This window comes from Alligator mississippiensis, chromosome 1 (assembly GCF_030867095.1).
Source record: "Alligator mississippiensis isolate rAllMis1 chromosome 1, rAllMis1, whole genome shotgun sequence".
NCBI classification, from domain to species: Eukaryota; Metazoa; Chordata; order Crocodylia; family Alligatoridae; genus Alligator; species Alligator mississippiensis.
In genome coordinates, this window is record NC_081824.1 from 481,121,207 (window position 1) to 481,145,319 (window position 24,113).

Here is a 24,113-nt window from a genome sequence, read left to right on the forward strand (position 1 = left end):
AGACTTTTGTCATTCATTTCCATAACTATGAGATTGGGTCAAACATGGCGTGATCCTATTGTCACAACTCATTGCCATCGTGTTGCAGAGCCAACACCATAGATTAAAAGTAACCACCTCTTTGGTGCCTGCCGTGCAGAGGACTGCTGCTGGAGACCACTACTAGCGGTGATCTCCAGACGTCCTCCTGCGGTAGAGGGTCAGGTGCACGGCTACCACAGATCCTTCTTTCTGACATGAAATAATTTTCCACGTTGTCCGGAGTTATATACATGAAAGCAGCAGGGCTGGACGGTGATGACCCTGTCTCACGTGTTAACACAGGTTTTCCTCATGTCGCAGAATTATAAGAAGTATTTTAGAAAAATACAGGTTTAGTTTTGCAGGGGTGTAGGTTGCAGCCGTGTTGGTCTAAGGACATAGGCAGACAAGGTTCCTTGGGTGAATTTGATATCTTTTATCTTTTATCTTTTTATTAGACCAACTAATTATTAATTGGTCTAATAAAAGAGATCAAATTCACCCAAGGAACCTTGTCTGCCTAGGTTTAGTTTTGTGCATCCAACACAAATTCAGGTTTTTTGAATGTTGAAAATTTTGCAAGATCCAGAGCAGTGGTCCTCAGGTTTTTGAGATTCAAAACAGTCCGCATTAGATTCAAGGCATGCTTAGCTTTTACTCATTTTGTCTACAGAAAAATAACACAGGTTTCCCTTTATTTATGCGGGTTCAGTTTCTGCAAATTCGCTCTTATGTGATGACCCGTTTTATAACCCAAAAATCATTATCTGAGAGTTAAATTCACTCTTATGTGATTGGCAGAAGGTAAGTCTGTGGAGGAGGGGGGCAGGGCCATGGGTGGGGGCCAATCAAGGCCCCAGTGAACCTCTGGGGCTGGGGGGGGGCTGCAGTCACCCCAAAATTCACCATAGCCTCCCCCCCAATACCCCACCCAGCACCACTGCCACTCTCCCCAGGCACTGCGCGACTCAACCCCTCCAGGAAGAGCCCAGCCTGGCCCCCGGCCGCAGCCCGTAGCAGCAGGAGCCACCCCCCCGGCCTTGCACCCCCCCAGCTGTGCAATGCCTCCCCTGCCCCACTCCCTCTCTCACCACCAGCGGAGTGGGTCAGATCAAGGTCCCAATCACTCCCCGGGACCATTTCCCACTATTAACATGTATTTGCCTCTCAAGTAATAATGATGGCTTGTTCCCATTAACTTAACCAGGCTTGGATTAGGCTCCAGCTAGTGCAGAGGCAAGTCTAAAAGTGGGAGGAAATATTGTATCTAGATGTAAAACTTGAAGAGGGACAAAGGGAGACAAAATATATGGATACCTCTGGGATATGCCTGGACTCGTGGGACTGACACTCTTCCGTCACAAAACGTGTTTGATCCCACCCGGCCAAGACTTAGTTTCCTATCTCCTCCACCGACAGGGACTTCTGACACAGACTCCCCGCTCCAGCGCCGGGCGGACGTGGGGCTTGCGCTGGTTCGGAGCAGGGCCGCTGCCGACTCGTAATGTCATGGTTTTGATCTTTTGTTTCACAGGCCGTGCAAAAATGTATCGACTCTCTTATGGAGGATTTCCTCAACGTGACAGACTTTTTCGCAGGATACAGGGTCTGCGCTTCTCCTGGCGAGGTCCTAGATGTGCTCCTCCGCAGGTAAGAGCCAGGAGCTGTGGAGACAAGGAGCCCAGGATGTAAAATGCACTGTTTGGGTCTTTAGCGGAAAGGTAGGACAGCTGGAGGCGAGCAGTCCTCCAAACAGCTGGACACACTGCTGGAAAAAGGCAGCGTTACCAATCCAGGCTATCACTGTCCCTCTGCATAACTCTTTGCTCCGTGAATCGGGCTCTGCTGGATCAGGAGAGGGATTTCACAGGCCTAAAGGCACAAAGCATCGTCCCTTCCTCCCCCTGCACCACAATACTCGTCCAGCTCTGCTGTCCTGGAGGGAGAGCAGACCGACAGCTCTGGTTTTCAGGGAAAACCCTGGTTGAGCCGGACGAGATGTGCCAGGTGCTCTTGTCTCTGGGCGCTGTTTTTGGGGAGCGCTGATGTACACGGGCACCAAATCCCACTTCTCAAACAGAAAACACTTTGACTTCCAAGGAATCCAAGTTTAGGTGCAGCTAGCAATGAAGTATTACTTGATCTCGATGTTCGGACTAGTAGAGAAGCGCTCTTTATTCGGCCTGTAGTCCTAGACTGTCCTGCCCCCAAAGCCAGCTTGAAATCCTTACCAGCTCTGCTGTGAAGGCACTTGTAGGATCCCGTGATGATTTGTTGTGCCCTGCTCCCCTTCCCCTCCACTGCTCAGGTATCTCTTCATTTCACTGCACTTTGCTTTCTGCTCCTCACTGTCTTGTTCTCAGTTCCTCCATCTGTGTAATAGGGACAAAGATAATATTTTACCTGGCTTGCGAGGTCGTTGAGACATAGCTGCTGTTTGCAAAGTCCTTTGACAGGCTCAGATGAACTGTTCCCCCCAAGGGCAAAGCCTTGGTACTAGTATGGGCAGCGCTCGAACACATCGCCCGTCGCGTTGCAGACTGAAGCGCGCAGGGTGGGCAAGACTTCTTAGGCTTGAATTCAGTCGCACCAATTGCCATCCTCCCCAGCATCATGAACGGGATATAAAATGTTAGACGGATGACATTATGAAGGGGAGTAAAGAGAATGATATTCTCCATCGTTTTTCTCTCAGATAGTTTGAATAGAGAAATCTTGATTTTTCATTATCTGGGCAAGGTTTTGACATAAACTGCCTACCGTTCTGACATAGACTGCTTTTGGAATAGCTGTCTAAAATATCTATTTTGATATTTAGGCATGGAAACGTGGATCCCTGGAACGGAGCAGGAGATGCCAGGCAGGATTTCTCAAACTTCAGAACAATCCTCGTGAAGTAAGTGTGGCTTTCTGCTGTACAGCACAACCTCAGTCAGGATTCAGAGGATGTGGTACACTTAATCATCTAAATATATCATATATGTATATTTATGTATGTATGGATTTCCCTAGCCTTTGTATTTAAGTGTGTGTATGTCTCTCTCTCTCTCTCTCTCTATATATGTATGTATATATATACACACACAGCCAGCCTTATTTGCATAAGCAAAGAATTAACTGGTCACGCCTACATTAGTTGACAGAGACTGGGGTGCTGCCCCAAAACTGAACAGATCTAGTCTTTTATTTTGGAGTCAATCATTTCTGGGTGAACAAACAAAGCACGCTTGTTCCCCTTGCTTCTTTTAACCACAAATATGCATGTTCCTGTCTCTTATGGACTTCATTTTCTACTCTGGAAGTGCCTACAGACTCTAGGGGAGACACAGCCCTGATTGTGCCAGGCACTGTACGTACATAAATGAAGAAAGAAGATGTCTTCTTTCTTCCTGTAGCTCCATACGGACCGGTATTTTATTTCTAAGAGTCAGGAGTGCAATGACCCTTCCCTCAGCACATCTCTGCATTGACATCTGCATGGTCTGAGGTTTGCGTGTGCATTGACACTATAAAATACTTGAAGGATTATATTGGATTCCACTTGTTGATCCCACCGATCCCCTTTTGCTCTTGGCACTGTATCGCTGTGTGTTTCTCCATAAGAGCACTAGCACAGCTTCCGGCAGTAAGTCTTTTGCTAAATTGCCTTAACTCCCACGAACTTACCAATCAATGACTTGATTTAAGCAAGCGTTCATGTAGCTTAAATTCTTTCATTTGTTCTGGGGAAAAGCAAGTCCCACATCCTTTTTCTGCATGTGCCATCTCCAGTAAAGAACCAGTAACTAGTGGCTAGAAGAGCAGAGTCTAGCTTGCAAGCCCTCACACCACATTTTTCCTTCCCAGGAACAATCTTTCTACAAAGTTTCATGAATGGGTTTGTTTAGTTTTCATCATTTTAGCATTGTCCGTTCCTAAGACATTGTGGCAGGGGGGTTACAGAGACTGCCACAGGTTTTCATACCACATTACAAAATTATGATGAATACTTAGGATTATATATTCTAAGATAGCTGACATACCAGTCCCACCATCGCAAACTCCTTTCTTCCCTGGGTGGCGGTGGGGCTGTGAAGTGCGAGTATGGCATGGTTTGTGAAGCAGAAGCTGGTGAGTCTGGACCTGAGATGCTCCAAACTTGACCTGATCTGTAAGTTTGATCTCCATAAAGAGCTGAATAACCTGCTTCCCTTTGGGTTCACTTGGGAAGGGGTGTACATTCGTGGCTAAAGTAATGGCCTTGGAAATCGGGACTTCCTGAGTGTATTGCCCACTCTGGAACGGACTTGTTTTAATCCCCTACATACAGTGCTTAAGGCTTCACCAGAGACTCTGGAAACTGCTAAATATACAAACATGTCAAACGCTATCAGCACAAAAGTCCTGCGCATGAGCTGTCAGTGTGACATTGTCTTCTGAATGGTGAAGTCTTGCAAGCAGAGGACGCTGCCCCCAGGGTGTTGCCTGCGAGTCCACTGGGACCTCTCCTACAGAAAGAAATGCTCCTTGTTAGAAGACAGTATGGAAATAAAGCAGAAAAATCAGAATTTGTAACAAAAAGATCTTGGACATGAATTTCCAGCACAGGGGCTTGTTGGCCTGGCCCCCGGAGCATCAATTCAGCACAGGGTATTTGTGTTGCTGAGCTCCCCCGTGCTGCCTGTCCCCTCCACACGGCTCCTCTCTGCTGTGGAGCCTGCTGCTCCCAAGCACTCGAGCCTCCCCTGGCTCCAGAAGGGTTGTCACCGGGCAGGTCCCTGCGGGAAAGGGCAGAGACTTCACACCCCGGGTGGCTGGGTCCCCAGGTCCAGTCGGGGTCAGAAGAAGGATGCCGCCCTGTGCTCAGAGGCAGGGGCAAGGTCTGTTCAGAAGAAAGTGAACCAACACAAAGGGTGTCGACTGTCAAGTCCTTGCTCAGGTGCGACTTGATAGGAGTGTTGTTTGCACGAGGAGGGCAGGATTTGGCCCCAAATCACTTTGTCCAATTAAGAAACCTTATGAGCTGTGTGGTCTGTGTTTTGAGCTTGTAATGTAATCCCAAATGAAGAAAGTTTTGCACACTTGGTTGAGTTGCTCCCATCGCCCAGTCTTACCAAGCAGTATTGCTGCTCTCAAACAACTCTTTGTGGCCAGAAAAGGAAGTGGAAGAAGCTTTAAATGAAAAGAGGGGAAATCATGTCAAACAGTAAGCCAGTGGAGGATTAAAAACTATCCAGACTGGGGACACTCCTTGAGGCCCTGTCCCTGCCCCGGGCATACAAATCATAGTGGGCTGTGCAACCCCGCGCAGCTGGATCTGGCCTGTTGTCTGGATCTGGCCAGGAAGGGACCTGGCCATGCCCATCTCACCTGCGGGATGCAAATGTTGGGCACCGCTGGGATAGAGCATGTGTGTGTGTGCCTGCATGACACCTTCCACTGGAACGCATGTGTATGTGCTGATAATTACCCTTGTCTGTCCAGGGTAGGTTCATCCCTATATTAAAGCACCTGTTTTGCTTCTAGTAGTGGACAGCCTTTCTTGTTCACCCCATCTCAGCAAGGATCTCCTACAATAAGACAAGGTGCAGGGAAGGGCAATACAGATGATATGGATCTGGAGTGGCTACATGTGAGCAGAGGTTGGAAAAGAGTGACTGAGGAGAATCTGGTGTCAGTGAAATCATGGATGGAAAAAGCAAATGGGGAGCTGCTATTTACTGTCTTCTGATGCAGGACATTAGGGCCACATGATTAATTTTTCAGGCAGCAGGTTTCAAACTACCAAGAGGAAGTACTTTCTCCACATGATTAATTTGTGAAACCCATCACCACCGGATGTTGTGGAGGCCAGTAGAAGGACCAGGTTCAGTAAAAGATTGCAACTGTCCTTTATACCGGTGTCGATCTGGGGCTGTTAGTCGTGGACTTAGAGATGTGCACGTGCGTGGTGACTTAGCAACCTCATGATATAACTCATGCATTACTCTATTCTCTCTCTCTTGTACTTGTCCTCTAAAACTCCTTGCCACTCGTGGAGACGGTGTGGTGAGATAGCCGGCCCTCTACTCTGACCCAGACTGTAATTCTTACAGTCTTATGTATTGTATCTGCCCAGGAGAATGGGAATTATTCCTGCCTGTCTGTGGGAGAGCAAGGGGAGACACTGGCAGACCTCAAAAGCTGTCGCAACGTCTTAGCTGAAGTTTACCTGCTCAGATAGGTATGTCTTGTGTGTGCGACACTAGGAGAGAAACACTGCAAAAAGTGGCCCAAATGTAGCAAGAAGAAAAGAATACAAGAAAAGTACAAAGTGAGAAAAGCCAGGCGATTTGTGTGTTGTGTAAAGGTTGTGTTTGGGGCGGGATGTTCGTGTTTTGCCTGTGTCTCCTCTTCTTTGTTTGCCATAACACTATATCCAATTGCAGAATTTTGATATAGCAAAAAATAGTTATAATTGTCCTATATTTTGCATCTTGAGGATACAAGTCAGTATTCATTCACTAGTTTGGATCAGTAATTAAGAGTGGTAAAACGTGTGTCTGTGAGATTAGACCATGATCACGTAAAAAGGGCGCCCAGATCACAATTCCTTGCTCGCTCAGAGCAGAAGGAATATATCCGTCTTCTTGATACAGGTTTGAATGACAAGTATTACTGTTATAAAGACTGAATATGACTGGATTTTGTCAATGTATTTGTTTTCAGTCCAGTCGCCTTTTTCTTGACCATCTGGCTTCGTCTGACACCGGAAGATTTCCGAGAGCCACCATATTACACAACATTAAATAAACTGCTTGCATCCCTGCGAATGAATATGCCTGGCTCCAAGCTATTAAAAGATGCAGAGCACCTCCTGCAGCGGTTTCAGAGGGAAGAAGTAGAAAATGAGAGTAAGTTATATTTTTTCCCAAGCTATCACTGCCTAATCTCCCAAACCTCATTAAAGAACTGCATTTTGGGTGGTAAATATCACCAAAAGTTATATTACCAGGGCCTAATTCTGCTATCATTTCCATGACAGGACCAGGCCCTGTAGACTTTTGGTTTGTTTAGTGCTGTCCCTGTTGAATCTCTCCCGGGAGAGTAGGTCAGGAGTGGGTAGAAATACAAATTTGCAGTGTTGAATCACAGGTTTATGGGGTGAAATACAGGTTTTCTTTTGGTTCCCTGATTTCATATATCATTTCCTTTCACTTCTGTGCCAAAGCTAGACATCAGTCCTAGCTCACACATTGCATGAGTTCAGAGAAGCATAACCAGAAGGTTATTTGCCACCGGACAGTTTGTAAGGGGGTTAAGGACCCTGTGTCCCGTTGACACTGTACAAAGCATTTGTGTATCTCCACAGCTCACTCTTGTTTCCTCAGGTCTGTGACCTGGCAATGTAAACCAGGCTGGGCCAACCCCAGACACAGCTCCCTGCCCTCCCTTCCCCACTGCATCCTATAGACAGCACTGGGAACAAGGCTGGGCTGTGTCAGCACAGTCCTGCTCCTGCCGTGTACTAACAGAAGTTAATGAAGGCGCTCTGCTTTGCAGCACCTTAGTCTGAACCTCCATGTGATGAGGGGTCATTTGTCAGGCAGTCAGGCACGTTTTGAAGTGCTCTGCAGCCATGCCCTTCTCTCAGTGCTTGGTTGGAGAGTACTTTCAGTGGCTGATCCTGAGACAAAACATCGCTTCTGTCAGTGCCTAAAGAATAGCTTGAGAAATAAAAGTGAGGCACGCCAAGTCCAGCAGTTTGGGAGCAGGAATCAGTGATGTTGAAAAGGGAACAGGCGTTTTAGAGGAGTGGGTTTTAAAGAAGCATTTGAAGGAAAAGAGAAGTGTGGATGGAGTTAGATTATAGGGGAAATGCCAGCAGAAATGAAGAGGTTACCTTCTTGTAGAACAGGATGTGGAGCTGATTTTACTGAGTTAAGATAAAGAGAGAGAGAGGAGAGATTCCAGGTGGGGGACTCGAATCAGAAGAGGAGGACAGAGAGATGATTTTTGTAAACAACCGTTATAAAATGCCATTCCTGTGGCTTATTTTCATAAAATAGCTACACATAACTAAGGCTGGTACAGCCACTTTCACTCACCTCATTTAACTCCAAATAAAATGATGTATCTAGACAACCCTGGAGAACTGCCTGGGGACCAGCCCGGAGACACACTCAGGGACCACCTGGGAGACCCAACTGGAGACCAGCCTGGAGACCCATCTAGAGATCAGCCCGGAGATGAGCTTGGGGACATGCCCAGGGATCAGCCCAGAGACCAGCCCGGAGATCCATCCAGGGACCAGCCCGGAGACCCATCTGGAGATCAGCCTGGAGATGAGCTTGGGGACATGCCCAGGGATCATCCCAGAGACCAGCCCGGAGATCCATCCAGGGACAAGCCCGGAGACCCATCTGGAGATCAGCCCGGAGATGAGCTTGGGAACATGCCTGGGGATCAGCCCGGAGACCAACCCAGAGACCCACCCAGGGACCAGCCCGGAGACCCATCTGGAGATCAGCCCAGAGACAAGGTTGGGGACATGCCAAGGGAACAGCCCAGAGACCAGCCCAGAGATCCATCAGGAGATGAGCTTGGAGATGAGCCTGGGCACGTGTCTGGGGATCAGCTCAGAGACCAGCCCAGAGACTCACCCAAGGACCAGCCGAGAGACCTATCTGGAGACCAGCTTGGGGATGTGCCTGGGGATCAGCCTGGAGACCAGCCCAGGGACCTACCCAGGGACAAGCCTGGAGACCTGCCCAAGAACCTGCCTCACGAAAAGGTATGGTCTAAAATGCTTTGTTGAAAGTATTCAGTATGAAAAAGGTATGAGGAATTGCTGAGATCTGTATTATAAGCAAAAATTGAATTTCCACATCCATTGTTGACTCCTGTCCCCCAGAAAGTGGTTTATAGCTGTGACCAAACACAAGTGCACGGCTGCAAACAGTTTAAAAATGGCCCACGGGGTGAAAATTAGACCCCTCCTGGCATGTGGTGTCATATAAAGATGTTTCAAAACATAGTGTCTTTTGTAACTTGTATCTGCGGGGGCTCCCAGCCAGTCAGTGTTTTCAGAATGGGAGGGGGCAAAAGGAGCAGAAGCAGATGAGTCTGGGGGGTTTTCAGCCCCGCTCTACAGGCTGGGGCCAGTGTATTGCAGGCTCCCCAAGGTGGCGGGGCTCCAAATCACCCACTCCACCCTTCATCACCAGCTGCGGAGCCCCAAGTACAAGCTCCCTTCGCTGCCTTTCCCCCCTCCCATTCTGAAACAGCGAACACTGGCACAGATCCTGGCCCTTGCTGTGGGAACCGGCTTGCAGGCTCCCAGTGACAGCTAGATTCCCACCCCCTGGAACCAAGAGTGAACTTCTGTTTGGTCTGGGGTAACGGTGTAACTCAGAACATTTTGCCAAAATCATTCTGTTACAGCTGGGAGCTCCACTTCTCTCTGCACCCTTAGGGCACTTCCACACATGCAGGCCTATGTGCTTGCAGCAGCTCAAATAGGAGCAGCACAGATTTGAGCTGGAGATTTCTGCCTCAGCACGTGTCTGTGCATGCCCTTTGTTGAGGGGCAAGTTGTGCCACTTGGGGCAAAATAACCTTGCCCAGTGTCCCGGCCGCCTGCGGAGGGTTCGGGGTTGAGAGTGTAGGCAAGGGTAGAAAGGTAAGAAAGATTTATTGACTTAACAAAAACACGACTATGCACAAATAACAAAACAACAGACAGACAATAATAATTCAAATCGGCAACTTATCAGCAGTCCCCTCTGATGCCTGATGTATGACAAGTTTCTCTTCTGCAAAGCTCAGCGGAGTCAGGCATCCCCAATCAGCGCTGTCTGAGGGTACCGGGAAGGAACCCGGTATTCAGTCTTTGGGATTCTCAAGATCCGCGGGCCCACTGAATCCATGCCAGCAGCTAATCTTAAATAGTACTTTTACAGAGCTACATCCTCCTTCTAAATGATTTCTGGATGTGCCAGCCAATTTCTAACTTAGGAGCTATGCTGATAACTTACAGCCATTCAGATTCTCTTTACTTCAACTGTCCTTAGACTGACCAGTAACAGTGCAAGCCTTGCATTCTGATAAGGTTCACAGGGCAGCGCAACTTGGCACCGGCCACCTGGCACGCAGCGCTGCCTCTGTCACATCACCTGGGCCCACGCACAGGGACTGCCTGTCATGCTGGGCCAGGTCCTGCATTCACAGGCCCCACGCACCAACAGGTCAGGCCAGTTTTGTACATGCAGGACCCAGGCCTGGGCAACACATGGTCCCTGTGAGCAGCACTGGGCCCCAGATGACAGCCTGAATGGCCTGGAGCTGCCCCAAAGTGCAGAGTGTTACACCAAACTGGGCTGGGCCCACATGATGTGGTAGAGGCAGTGCTGGGTGCCAGGCAGCCAGAGCCAAGACGTACTGGCTCTGCACTGCCCTGTACCGCGTGGAGGGGCTGTGCCAGGAGACCCCTAGCACCCTGATGCCTTCTGTCGGTGAGCTGTGGGCTGTGTGGGGGGCCTGGGGCTCTGTGGAGGGGCATATAGGCCCTGTGAGGGTGCCAGGGGGACCCACCCCTCCTAAGCTGCCCCCTGATCATGCCCCAAACTCTCCATCCCCCACCCTCTACTTACGTGGAATGGAGCCTGGGTCCAGCTCACTGCAGCCTGCATCGCTGTTTGCTGGCAGCAGGCAGGGTGCTGCAGCATCGGGACAAGGAGCAGGCATAGAGACACTCTGCCCGGCTATCAGAGACTCTCTGTGGAGGACCTGAGCCTCCGGTTGCCTCCAGGAATGGTCCTGGACCATGGCCTCCCCCACTTCCGCTCCCCCCGTCGTGTTTTTTTTTTTTTATACCTGGTTATCCAGGTATCAAATATTTAGCCTGAGCTGCAAATATGCAGTGCAGGGAATGACTTTTCTTCCCAGCATGCCTCTTGCTGTGTCTCAAGCTGCTTTGAGAGGCATGCTGCAAGAGGCACGTGCAGGCTGGTCTGGACGTGCGCTTAGAGGCTGGGCCCATGACAGGATAATACTGGTTTAATTTACACCTGTCTCTTACACTGATCTAAGTTTCACTGATATTCAGAGCAGACAGATGACCCCCTCTCCCAGGGTACCTCCTGGGTAATAGTCCCAGGAGGCACTATTACCAGGGCTGTGTGAAGCTTAGGTAGCCGATTTGATTTGGAGGACATTCGTCCCGATTCGGCAATGGAATCTCTTAATCCGAATCAAATTGGGAGACCAATTAAAAGGTCTGAATTGACTCAGAAGCCTCTGAATATGGAGATTTGGCCATAGACTAAACAGGCAGCACCTGTTAGCCTGATGCAGGCGTGGCTCGCTCCAGGTGGAAGGGGCAAGCGGCACAATGGCATAGCCCTCACTCCCAGCTCTGCCACGCCCACATCTTGTGCCACCCCTGCCCTGGCTGGGCAAGAGGCAGCAGTGCCCATATCCTGTGCCCCCTTCCCTAGCTGGACAAGTGGCAGGTTATGCCCTGCTTCCACTTACCCAGTCGGGGCAGGAGGCCATGGGATGCAGCTGCGGCTATGCTAGGAATGGGGTCTGTGCCCTGCTTCCCCTTGCCCCCTTTTGCCCAGAGCCAGGCACACCTGCATTATGCCTCCCCACATGCCCTGGCTGGACAAGTGGCAACAGGGCATATCCCACACTCCCAGCGCTGCTGCGCCCACATCCCACACTCCCCTGCCCAAGTCCTGTGCCCCCCCACCCCAGATGGATAGCCTGTCTGAGCCCCAGCCCCAATCCCTCCCTTGCTGTGGGGGTGTTTATCTGCAACCGCATGCGCCTTCCCTCCTACCTCCACCCACCACAACAGACTTACCAGCTGCAGGCAGTTGTGTCTGGCATGGTGACTACTGCTGCCTGTTTAGTCTATGGCCAAATCTCCGAAGCAGCGCCAGATCTTCAGATCAGTTCAGCTGAATCGAATTTGGACAGTGATTCAGGCCTCTGAATTGAATCGTTGTCCCTCCGAATCGGCCAATTCCAAATCCGAAGCAAATACTGGCCACTTTGCACAGGCCTGTTACACTATGTTGTCACAGGTGGGGAAGTTGGTACTAGCCTGTTTCATTGAGAAAACAGCTAGCCTGGCATAGAAGTGAACACACAACACCTACATCAGTGTAACTTAAACAGCAGTTTTACTTCTGATGTTTCCCCAGGTAACTCTACACTACATACTAGGCAATGATGCTGGGCTGCAGGGCTATATGTCCAAAACATTAAGCAATCCTTCTGTCTCCAATCCAATCTGCACAGCCCTCAGTACCCTGAAGTTACCCAGCTGTTCCCTTTGAGCTCCACAGCTGCCTGCCCAATGCCTGTCATCAGGGCTCCCCCACCTCTTCACAAGCAGACACTCACTTGTTCACCTGACCCTACCCCTACTCATGCTTGTCTAGGGGCAGGATGCTAGAAGTCCACGGTATTTATTTGCAGGGTTGTTGGTTGTAGCCTGTTGGTCTTTGCCTGCCTGTGGTATTTCTTTGATTTATAGGCTTGGCTTCACTGTCTCTTTAGCTCATTCTTTCCCCATGTACTAGCTGTATATATAAACACATAGCATTATGGACACATCTACAAGTGTATTTAAGCTGGCTTAAATTTACTGTGCAGTAAGTCCAGCCAACTGATTGGGAGCACCTGGCAGCCATTCTGAGGCCAGAGGCAGCAGCCAGCATGTGGTGGCCATCCTAAGGGCTCATCCCCACCCCCACAGCCCTGTCCAATGCCTCCCCTTCCCATAAGTCATGTGCTCAACACAGGGCCAACGCACAGCAGCTTCCTCTCTGGCAACCCTGCTTCCCCACGTCGCCCCTGCTCCTGCCTCTTTCCCTGGTGCCCAGCAGCCCGCACTGGTGCTGACCATGGTGCTGGTCCTGCTGGCCCCCCTGCCCAGGCCCCATGGCATCCATGCATCTGCCAGCTGGGCCCAGGGCATCAGCTGTGGGTGGTGCTGGCTGATTCCTCTTCCTACGCTCATGCAAGTATCAAATTTACACCCACGTTGCTACAATGCACCATATTTACTGTGCTGTCCGGGCACGCATGTGTAGACACGTGCCCATACTATGCAGTAATTGAGGTTAATGCACAGTAACTGGGCACATGTAGACACACCTTATAACAACATGAGCACATTTAAACCAGACAAACTGTAATAAAACCCATAGTCCATCACAGTGCCACACCAGACCAGCGAATGTCAGACAACAGCTGACCACAGAGCATGCTCCAGGGGGCATCAATCAGTACAGAAAGAAAAAGAAGAAAACATGTAGAGAAGAAGTCAAGCAAAGGAGGATCAGAGAAAGGAAAAATCATCAGAGGCCTTGTCAACATATTATAAACTTATCCCAGTTTAATTGACCCACTTCAGTTAAATAGCTGCAGAGCCCTTTGTGGACACTTAGTTGAGTTTAGGAGTGGCCTGTCGCATTCAGCTTACATCTGTTTGCAGAGAACTAAAACTAAACAGAAAGTAGCACTTTTAAGTCCAAATAAGAGCATTCACCTGTTTAAGTGAATTGAAATTTTGATTGCCCCCATCACTCCTTCCTTTTTCGGGTATACATGTCAAGGTTTTTTTCAGCATTGCCCAAGGCATTGGGTGCTGGCTGTAGCCAAGGTTGGTGCTTCGACCAGGGTGTGCCAGTGCTCCTCCTGGGAGCAAAGCTGGAGGTCCCTGACTAGAGGGTCTTGTCCCTCCACTCAGGGTCAGACCGATCACCATATTTGAGGCCAGGAAGGGATTTTGCCCCATGGTCAGATTGGCATGGACTTGTGGGGGTTTTGCCTTCCTCTGTAGCCAGGGCATGGCCCTCTGCCTAGGACCTCTGGAGGTTTATAGATGCAGGACATTGGCTGCTGTGGTTCCCCTGCTTGACCTGTGGCAGGTGAGGGTGTCAGGGAGGAGAGTATTTTTATGTAGAGTTGAGGTGATATCTGCATGGGATGGTTTGGATAGAGATGAATGTGCCCCAGGCAGGGGTTGGATTAGAGGGCCTCTGGAGGGTCCTTCCAGTCCTGCTTCTCAATCACTCTGTCTGTGACTCTGTGGTATCAATGTCACGTTTCTGACTTTTTCCTTTAATTTATATCTCGTTCTTTACCTCATCATCTTGTCCATCTGTACCTTCCATGGACACACCTTCAACACCTCCTTCCTCAACCTCTGATCCGAAGATCAATAAGTGCCCCGTGACATCCACTCCATGTACATCTTGTGACCAGCAAACCAGAGACACCTGCCTCATCCGGGGCAGAATGGAGAACAGCAAAAGCAGCGTATGCAAAACTATCCTGGTAAGTGATGTGGAAGAGCTGTGTAGATCTATTACTGGACGTGTTTTCACTCCGGATAACAATTTCTAGGTAATTTCTTTGCTGCTCTGATTTACACCAAGACAGAGATGTAAAGTATTCGGGGACACATCATGCCCTTGACTCTTAGGATGCTGTAGCTGGCAAAGCAAACCAAACTCTGGTGTGCATCTCCCAGTGCCTCTAACGCAAAACCAGGGACATCGGCCCCTCACTTTACTCGGCCTTGGTGACACCACAGCTGGAGTCCTGCATGCAGTTTTGGGCCCCACATTTGAGGAGGAATGTGGAAAACCTTGAGAGAGTCCAGAGGAGAGCCACTCCTTTGATCCAAGGCCTGGAGAGCAGGCCACATGAGGAGAGGCTGAGGGACTTGGGACTCTTCAGTCTGGAAAAGAGAAGGCTCAGGGGGATTGGTTGCAGCCTTGTTGCTCTTGGGTGCTGTGTTTACATGTGTGCCTGGGACCACAGCATGTTGCGCCAGGTCGGGGCAGGCCTGGGCTGGCAGAAGATCTGGCCTGGGGGTCAGCCTCCAAGCCCGGGGCTGCTCCAGCCCAGCTCAGCATGCTGCGGAAGGGCTGGCTGCTGGCTGCATTGGTGTGCATTAAATAAGTCTGCTGTAGTACAGCACTCGGATTTACAAGTACTAACCTTCAGCATAGTTCATTAGTTGACTGTAACCAAATAGGGCCGCACATGCAAACTTAAAGACTGCTGCAGAGCTCACTAGGCAGCTCCCCAGTAAATGCCTCGTGTTGACACACCCACTTCGGCAAAGGAGATTCAATTTGCTTGGCACAATTTGTTCTTAGCAAATGCATGCTGGCAGCTTGTGATCAGCCTTTCCTCTTCCAGATGCGTGCAAATGGATTTCTGTAGAGGATGCTCCAGCAACTTCCCAAGTATTGAAGTTAGGCTAGTTGGTCTATCATTTCTGAGAGTCTCATTTCTTTCCTTTTTTAAAGAAGGGCACTATCCTGGCCCTTTTCCAGCCCTCTGCTACCTTGCCTATCTCCCATGACTTGGAGATCTCAGGCAATAATATCTACTAAGATCCCCTCGGCCAGTGCCTTCATTACTCTGGGATGAACTCCATCCTCTACTGACCTGAATTCATTCAAGCTGAACACAAGCTGTCTGCCAGTCATGTTGTTATCTCAACCCTCAGATTCTCGCCTTCCTTGTCTGAACAGTTCTGAATCGCTGTCTGCTTGCAGCTTATTCTGTTTGGGTGAAGACTGAGGCAAAGCAGTTGTTTAGTAGCTCTGCCTCCCAGCATCTTCGGTGAAGAGCTCACCCTGGCTATCTAGCAGTGAACCCACAGCTTCCTTGGTTGTCGTTTCTTGCCCGCCATGAACTGAACCTCTCCTTGTTGTCCTTGACTTCAGTTCCCAGCTGTAGCTCATTCATGCCCTTTGCTTCCCTGATTTTGCCCCTCTCCGTTCTTGCCATTTCTTGGGATGCTTCTTTGGTGGCCTGCCTGTCCTTGCATTGTGTGTATGGTTTTCTTTTGATCTGAGGCACCGAGAAGCTCCTTATGCACTTCTCTTGGTCTCTTGCCACTCTTCCCTTATCTCAGCATAGTTTCTTGTTGAGTTTTCAAGACTTTGCCCTTTAGAAGCTGCCAGCCCTCCTGGGTCACGTTATCCTTTACCCGTCCTTCCATGGCATCATGCCTACCACGTCCTTGAGTCAATTTAAATCCCTACTTTGAAATCCAGGGTCTTACTAGTGCTGACCTCATGCTTTCCCTGTCTCAGAATAACCAAGTCTATCATATCATGATCACTTGCTCTCTTCTCTTTCATCTGATCTCTCTGTCTAACTTCTCTGTCTCTGCTATCCTCCACCATTATGCTATCTGGATAGGATTATAATCTTTGTCCTAAACCCAAGCATTTATTTATGGAGCCATTTGAATAATAACAAAAAAAAATCTTGTGTTATGGGTTCAGAACTTGATGCTTTTGATGCTTCAACATTTTGCATGAAATGAAAGAAAAAGATTGAAATAGATTTCAAAGGCTGAACTCTTGAAAAACAAATGACTTCTGAAAAATCTCATCACATGGATAGCCTGCTAGAAACCAGTCACAACCCATCCCAGAGAAGTCTAACAACCATTTGAAGTGAACATGAAAGGTGACCCCCTCCACTTCTCTTGCATACACTCCCCAGATGGAGGTGGCCTGTGCCGACCCTTTCCAGTGAAAGCAAAACCGGTCAGATGCCAACCCTGGGCCAGATGCGTGGTGATGCAGCTGCTGCTTGTGCCAACTCACTGGCACAAGGCAGATTTAGGCAAGAACAGCCTTGATGGCATAGGACCACCCTCGTACTCAGTACTCTGAAAGTTTTCACCCAGATCCAAAGGTAAAGTGAAAATGGACTTCAATACACAAAGAAGCAAAATCATCATTCATTGCAAAATCCCTTTTCCAGGTGACTTGCCAAGACAGGACAGATGATATAATCAAGAGAGTCATGGCCGAGCACAACTTGGACCCAAAGGAATCGGGCAACTACCAACTCGTGCAGCTCATCTCAGAGACCAAAGGTAAGAAAGCAAAACTTTTTGCTGGTTAAAATATCCTCCTCATGTTTGCAGAAGAACATGAATATGAATCCATTTTTGAAATAGTGGGTTGTTTTCATCTCAAAGCCAGGTTGAGTAGAGCTCCCTCTTGGCTACCTGATATGATTCAGCACACCTCTACTCCCCTTTGGGATGACATGGGTGCAGCTGGGGAAGACTTGCAATGAGAGAACCACTGCTGACATGTGTACAGCTGTGTGAAGGTAGGGCCAAAGGAAAAAAGAAATAACTGGGAGCATCACCTGTACACTGACTGGTGCCCAGAAAGCCACAGGGAAGACACAGTCGAGATCCATACCCTGAAATCCATCCTGCTTAAAAGATCTAAGACCTCTGCACCAGGACTTTGTGATGACTTGTGTAAACTCAGAGTAGCAGTATTAATTCTGGTGCAGCACAGTACAGCTTCCCTCTCATCCAGTTAATTAAGTGTTGGCTGAAGCCAATTTTGGTCCTGAGATGTTTGATCCCCTTTTGAGTTCTTACATCCTTGACTTCAACAACTTCCTGGAGAAGACCGAAGTCTACTAGATGTTAGAAATGGGCATGACTTCTTTCTTGCCCGTGCACAGGGCTATATCCCACTTCACCTTGTGTCCCTGAACAGCGTGGCCACAGCCACATCCCTGCAGTTTTGGGTAGGGTCGTGCTCCAGCTGGGCATGTTTGGAGCCGTGAATGGGTCAGGTACACCCATTAGGCTGTACTATAAATCATGAAACTTAGGCCAGGCAAAAACTCATTGGAGAGGTGGAAGGAGAAAGAGGGCCCTCCCATACTTCATTGTTTAAGCTAATGGGAAGGCTGCTCATCCGGGGAGTGGGAGACCTTGTGTCTAGCCCCGTCTTCCTGCCCCAGAGGGGTTTTGCATCTGCATCTCCTGCTTCCTGGCAAAATGCTGTCACTACCAGACCACAGGGTAGGCAGTATCCAGACCCCTCTCTCTAGTGACTTGAAGCTGGTCCACTGGGTAGCTACACAAAGGAGACATGTGGGGCCATGCGGGTAGCAAGCTAGAGAGTCTGTGCCTGAGTGAGATGGGTGCTGGCCTGGATGGGAAGGGGCCTTCGGGTCGAGCTTGGGCTCTTGCTCCTAATGAGCCAGAAACTCTCCCACTGTTGTTTCTCCACTCCCTGCCAGAAATATTAAATGCAAGGTGCAGTGGAGGCCACTTCAAGGGGAGGGCTGGATAATGTCTACCTCACAGTCTAATATTAAGAGTACTTTTCTAGGAAGCAGGCAGTGCAGTTTTTATACCTTCTTTCTTAAGCTCTGATTCAGCAAGGTCCTACTCACACACCTAACTCATGTTTGTGAATAGTCCCATTCGAGTCAACCACAGGCTGTCTGTGAGTCCTGCCCTTTTTATCTGCTGAGTGAAAGTGAACTTCTCGAAGCCCCTGGAATGCCCATATTAGTGCAAAAAAGCATATTGCAATCTCTTCTCTATCTTCCACAAACTGGCAGCTAAGGGCAGCATAGAGAATCTTTATTCATAGATTTCCTAGACATTTGGGCTGGAAGGGACCCCGGAGGATCATCGAGTCCAGCCCCCTGCCCCATGGGCAGGAAGTCAGCAGGGATCATAGGATCCGAGGAAGATAAGCATCCAAATGGTGTTCAAAGTGGGTGCTTGACCCACCTCCAGTGGCAGTCTATTCCAAAACTTGGGGGCTCGGACAATAAAGAAGTTCTTTCTTATGTCCAACCTGAATCAGTCATGGCAGTGTTTGTGCCTGTTTGATCTTGTCATCCCTTGGGGCGCTCTGGTGAACAGACATTCCCCCAGATCCTGATGGGCACCCCTGATAAACTTATAGGTGGCCACCAGATCACCCCTGAGCCTGTGCTCTTCCAGGCTGAAGAGTCCCATAGCTCTCAGCATCTCATCATAAAGATTGTTTTCCTGACCTCTGATCATGTGCATGGCTCCCCTCTGCACCCTCCCAAGCTTCTCCACATCCTTTTTGAATTGTGAAGCCCAAAACAGGATGCAGTACTCCAGCTGCGGCCTCGCCAAGGCTGAGTACAAGGGGAGAATGACGTCCCGAGATTTGCTTGAGAAGCATCTATTGATGCAAGCCAGCGTTTTGCTCACTTTACCAGCCACAGCATCGCATTGCAGGCTCATGTTCATTTTCTGGTCAATCATGACCCCCAAGTCCCTTTCATCTGTAGTGCTAACCAGCGCAGCACTGCCCAGCCTATAAGCATGCTGCAGGTTTTTCCTCCCAAGGTGGAGAACTTTGCATTTCTCAGTGTTGAACACCATCAGGTTCTCGTCCACCCATTTCATGAGCCTATCAAGGTCAGCCTGGATTGCCCCCCTGTCCTCAGGTGTGGATGCTTTTCCCCAGTTTGGTGTCATCGGCAAACTTGGTCAATCTGCTTCTGACACCAGTGTCCACAATACTGATGAAGATATTAAATGGTATAGGCCCTAGGACAGAGCCTTGAGGGACTCCACTGGTGACCGCGCACCAAGACGATCGGCTCCCATTGACAACCACCCTCTGGGTCCTACCACGGAGCCAATTCCCCAGCCAGAGGATTGTGGTGAGGTCGAGGCCGCAGTTAGGCAGTTTTGCCAAGAGGTGATCATGGGATACCAGATCGAAGGCTTTTTTAAAGCAAGATATACAACATCGATCTCTTCCCCCTTGTCCTGGTGATAGGTCACCCGGTCATAAAAGGAAATAAGATTGGTCAAGCAAGACCTACCCACAACAAACCCATGCGGGGTATCCTTCAGGACATTGCCTTCAGCTAGTCTGTTAAGGATGGCCTATTTGATAATCTTTTTAAAGACCTTGCCCAGGATAGAGGTCAGGCTGATGGGCCTGTAGTTTGCCAGATCCACTTTCCATCCTTCTTGAAAATAGGCATGACATTGGTCCTCTTCCAATCTTCGGGCACTTCACCAGAGCACCAAGAGCTCTCAAAGACCCGTGCCAGGTGCTGAGCTCTGATGCTTGCCAGCTCCTTGAGTACCCTGGGGTGTAACCCGTCAGGGCCGGCTGACTTGAAGGTGTCCAGCCTGTCAAGGTGTTCCTTCATGAGATCAGCTTTGATGGAGGGCAAGGGTTCTCCCACCCCCGGGCCTCCCTGTCCCACAGTGGGCAGGGGCGTCCCATGGGACTGGTGAAAAACTGATGCAAAGCACCCATTTAGCAAGTTCTCTTTTTCCTGGGCATCGGTTGTCAGTTGTCCCATCTGGTTTAGCAGGGGTCCAGTATTGCCCCTGCTTTTCCTCCAGTTCCTCGCGTATCTAAAAAAGGACTTTTTATTGTCCTTGATATTTGTAGCTAGCTGGAGATCCATCGCAGCCTTGGCTTTCCTGGTTTGCTCTCTGCAGGTCCAGACCAGAGCAGAGTATTCCTCCTTGGTGGTGGTTCCAGTCCTCCATCCTTTCTGGGTCTTCCTTTTAAGACGCAGGAGGTCTTGTGGATGGATGGAAGAGGCAGAAAGAGCCCAGACAAGCTTTTCAAATCCCTGCTAGTGTCCAAGCCCGCCCTTTAAAACAGCTTGTTGTAATTTGTAAATGGACCTGATGTGAAGCGATGCAGAAGGAATATAGAAATAAGATGTCCGTGTTGTGCATTCGTATCCTCAGCTGCAACCTTTCTCAGGAAATCACTGCACTAGGAAAGCTCCGAATCAGTCCCTAGGATTGATCTCTCTTTCTGCGCAGCACATCTCTGACAAGCATGTTTTCACTGCTTTCTGACAGCATGCCTGGCACACCATCCTTCCCCCTCCCCCTCTCCCAGCACGGGGCAAGACCCAGGAGACATTGCATGACTGCACAGGAAGGATTTATTTGGACTTGTGATACTGAAGTTAGCCAAGACCACGGCAACGATTCTTGGGACAGCTACACCGGGAAGCCATTTATTGAGGAAAATGCTTAACATGCTCATCCTGCCACTATACTGTTTTGCACACATAGCTCCCTGGTTGCTTTCCAGGTCATTTTTCTCCCCAAAGTAACTTATTAGGGGCTCAGCCTTGGCAGCGTGCTCGGTGCTGACGATGGTGCAGTGCAACTTGCTATGAGAAACAATCCTTGTGTCTAGTCAAAGTGACCCAAGAAGAGATGAGTCAAGGTTTAATTTAGGCCTGGATTTTCCAAGCAAACATCAACTGATAGAAAAATAGGGCTGGAAGGGACTTCAGGAGGTTATTAGTCCAAATCTCCTGCTCAAGGCAGGATCATCTCTCTCTAAAACCTCACAGACAAATGGGTGTCTGATAGGCACTTGAAAAACTACTTGTCCTTACCGATGACAAAGGCTCCACAAACTTACTCAATAATCTGGTTTATGACTTCACCACCTGAGAGTTAGGAAGTTTTCCCTAATATCCATCTTAAATTTCTCGTGTCGGAATTTAAGCCCATTACTCTACCGCTATAATCGCAGAAAACTGTTCATTCTCTTGATAAGTAACAACGCTTTTTGAAGACTTATAACACCCGCTCTATTTTCTCCAGATAAAAGAATCCAGTTCTTCCAACTTTCCCTATCTAGGAAAATCTTAGACCTTTCCTCATTATTGTTGTGCTTCTCTGGACTCTTTCCAATTTAACTGTTTCTCATGTAGCACGATGCCCAAGTTGGCTACAGTTCTCCAGCTAAGGCCTCACCAATGCTGAATATCACTGAAAAATGGCTTCCCCTACTTTGCATTCAACATGCCTATTAATACAGCCCCATACGTTCTTGTTCTTTTACTGCTTTTGTAACAATATTACAGTGATGACACATATCTAACTTGTGCTCTGTACTATTATTTCATTAATTTAAGACCATTTTTCCAGTTGGTCAAGGTCATTGAGAATCCTGAGCCTATCTTCCAGATCATCTGCTGCCCTGGCTAGCTTGGCATCATCTGCAGATTTCCTAAGCGTACGCTCAGTTCCTTCAGACCTCTAGGACACATTTAATGCAGACTGAGATAAGAAGTCATTAAACACTTTGCCGTATTGTGCAACTTTAGTTCCCTTTCCCCAATCAGTAATGGACGTACGCTTCCTTTGGTCTTTTACATCTAACTTTACAGAATACTTCTTGTGTCTCGTACTAGCTGTATTGCAGTGCCTTGGCCTGCCTGGATTTTTCCTTTTTTGTCACCTGGAGTATTGTACCTACATTTCTACATTTTGAGAGAGTCCTTGTTAAGTCTCAAGTCACTGAAGCATTTGCTGTTTAGCCAAGCCAGTCCATTGATGTGATTCTTCACTTTCCTTACACAGGGATGGCATATCCTCGTGTCCTTAATATTCGTGCGAAGGTACAACCAATTTCCCTGATCCCTTTTTCCTTGAAACTTGCTTTCCATGGGATCCTGGCCACCAGTTGTTTGAGTTTGTTCATGCCCATGCTAAACTTTACTATTTGTTTGTACTATTGTCATGCCCAAAGCCATATTTATGGTCAAAGCCCTACTGGGGAAAGCACTGTATAAATACCGAGCATTACTCACAGAATAGCTTCACCTTCACAGAGGGCTACTTGATTGTATGCATTGTACTTGTAGTGTTTGGCAAGCCCTAAGCCTGCTGGGTATCTTGAGTGGCAGGAGGAGAGTCTACTATCAATCCCTGACCATTGCGAACTCAAGCTGTCATCACCATCAAATCAGCAGCTGTATCGGGCCCTGCCCTGGATTTACCAGCCCTCTTTCAGAGCCACTGAAGTGAGAGAGGATACAAAGGGAGGGGAGAAAGACAGGCTGAGCAGGCTTCCTTCTGCTCACCTCTGGGACCCAGCAACCCAACCCCCTCTCCTCCTCTTCCCCATACACACACCTTTTTGGAAAACAGCTGTCTCCCATTGCTAGCAGACAGGTATCTGTGTGCTCAGGGAGCAGCAATCTCCTCTGCTGCCAAAAGGCAAGGTTCAGCCCTTGCTCTTAGTGCATGGTGAGGTAAAGGGGTTGTCTCAGCTGACTGTAAAAAAAAATTATCTTGACCTATTTGTTGAATAAAGAACCCAACACATGCAAGCTGTCTGAAACCACACATGGAAAGGATGCATTAAAGAAGCAAGTCAAGTGATTGCCTTTCAACCTCAATTTACACCCCTGTGTGTATAAATCATGCTACTGTCTTTGATCAATGATCTCAGATCCAAAACACGGTTTCATTTAGTGCACAGCTACATTTGGTGATATCAAACTTCCAGAAGCATGACTTTGGATGGTACAACAATGTCTTCTCATACTTCTGCTGGTGGCAAAGGGGATGTCAGAACTAGTAAAACCATGTTAAAGAACATTATTTAGACTTCAAAGTGGCACGTGCCCAGCCAGAATGCACCTCTGAATGCTCACCAGTGTCCTGTGCTTGCTTCCAGTGCTGCTATCCACAGCACATCAATCAACCCTTCTTTTCTTTTCTCTTTCTGCAGCATTAGTCTTCCCAGATGGGGCGAATGTATATTATGGAATGAACAGCCAAGGAAGATTGGACTTCATCGTAAGAGAAAGGCGGTGGCCAATTATCCGCCCAGGCCCAGGCCTGCAAAAGAACAAGAGGGGCCTATTTAGCCTGTTCAGAAAAGGCAAGAGGGGCAGCTGGAAAAGGACAAGGAACTGACTTATAGGACATTCACAGGCTGGAGGGGATGGGGAATCAGTGGGGGGTCTGGGGTGCAGGAATGGGTGAGATGGGGGTCAAGTTGGAATGGGGAGCAGAAGGGACAGGAGGGAACACAATTCATGGGGAATGGGAGCAAGCACGGGAGGAATGGGGAAGAAATGGGGCACAAGCACTATTCATGGGGAATGATGGGGCAGGGTTACTGAGCTGGAGGGATGGGGGTGGCATTTGTGGGGGGGTGTTGGGTTAGGTACAGTCCATTTGAAGGATGGTGGGCAGGCACAAGGGGTGGGAGGGATAGTGGGGAAAATGGTGTGATTCATGGGAGGGATGGGATAGGGTTACCATAGTTGCGATTGCAATAAAGCAGACACCTTGTGGGGAGGAAGCGGTGTATACCCTTCCCCCTGCCCCCCCAGCCCTGCCGGTGCCCCTCATTCCCAACCCACAGCCCTTTCCCGCCCTGCCACCCCCGCAGCCCTACTAGTGCTCCTCACTCCCAACCTGCAGCTCCCTGCTCCCCCTGGTTCCCTGTGTGAAGGTCCAGTAGTGGGTGCTTGGGTGA

General features: G+C 48.9%; 1 protein-coding gene across 1 annotated transcript; it reads left to right on the forward strand.

The window, feature by feature from the left end:
* Positions 1 to 1,231: 1,231 nt before the first annotated feature.
* LOC132250332 (ral guanine nucleotide dissociation stimulator-like 1) lies at positions 1,232 to 23,564 on the forward strand. Its single transcript, XM_059726952.1, has 7 exons — positions 1,232 to 1,671; positions 2,840 to 2,917; positions 6,709 to 6,893; positions 8,121 to 8,773; positions 14,215 to 14,334; positions 16,795 to 16,909; positions 23,358 to 23,564. Exons 1-7 carry the CDS (start codon positions 1,583 to 1,585, stop codon positions 23,543 to 23,545), a joined length of 1,428 nt encoding a protein of 475 aa, XP_059582935.1. The 5' UTR covers positions 1,232 to 1,582; the 3' UTR covers positions 23,546 to 23,564.
* Positions 23,565 to 24,113: the final 549 nt, after the last annotated feature.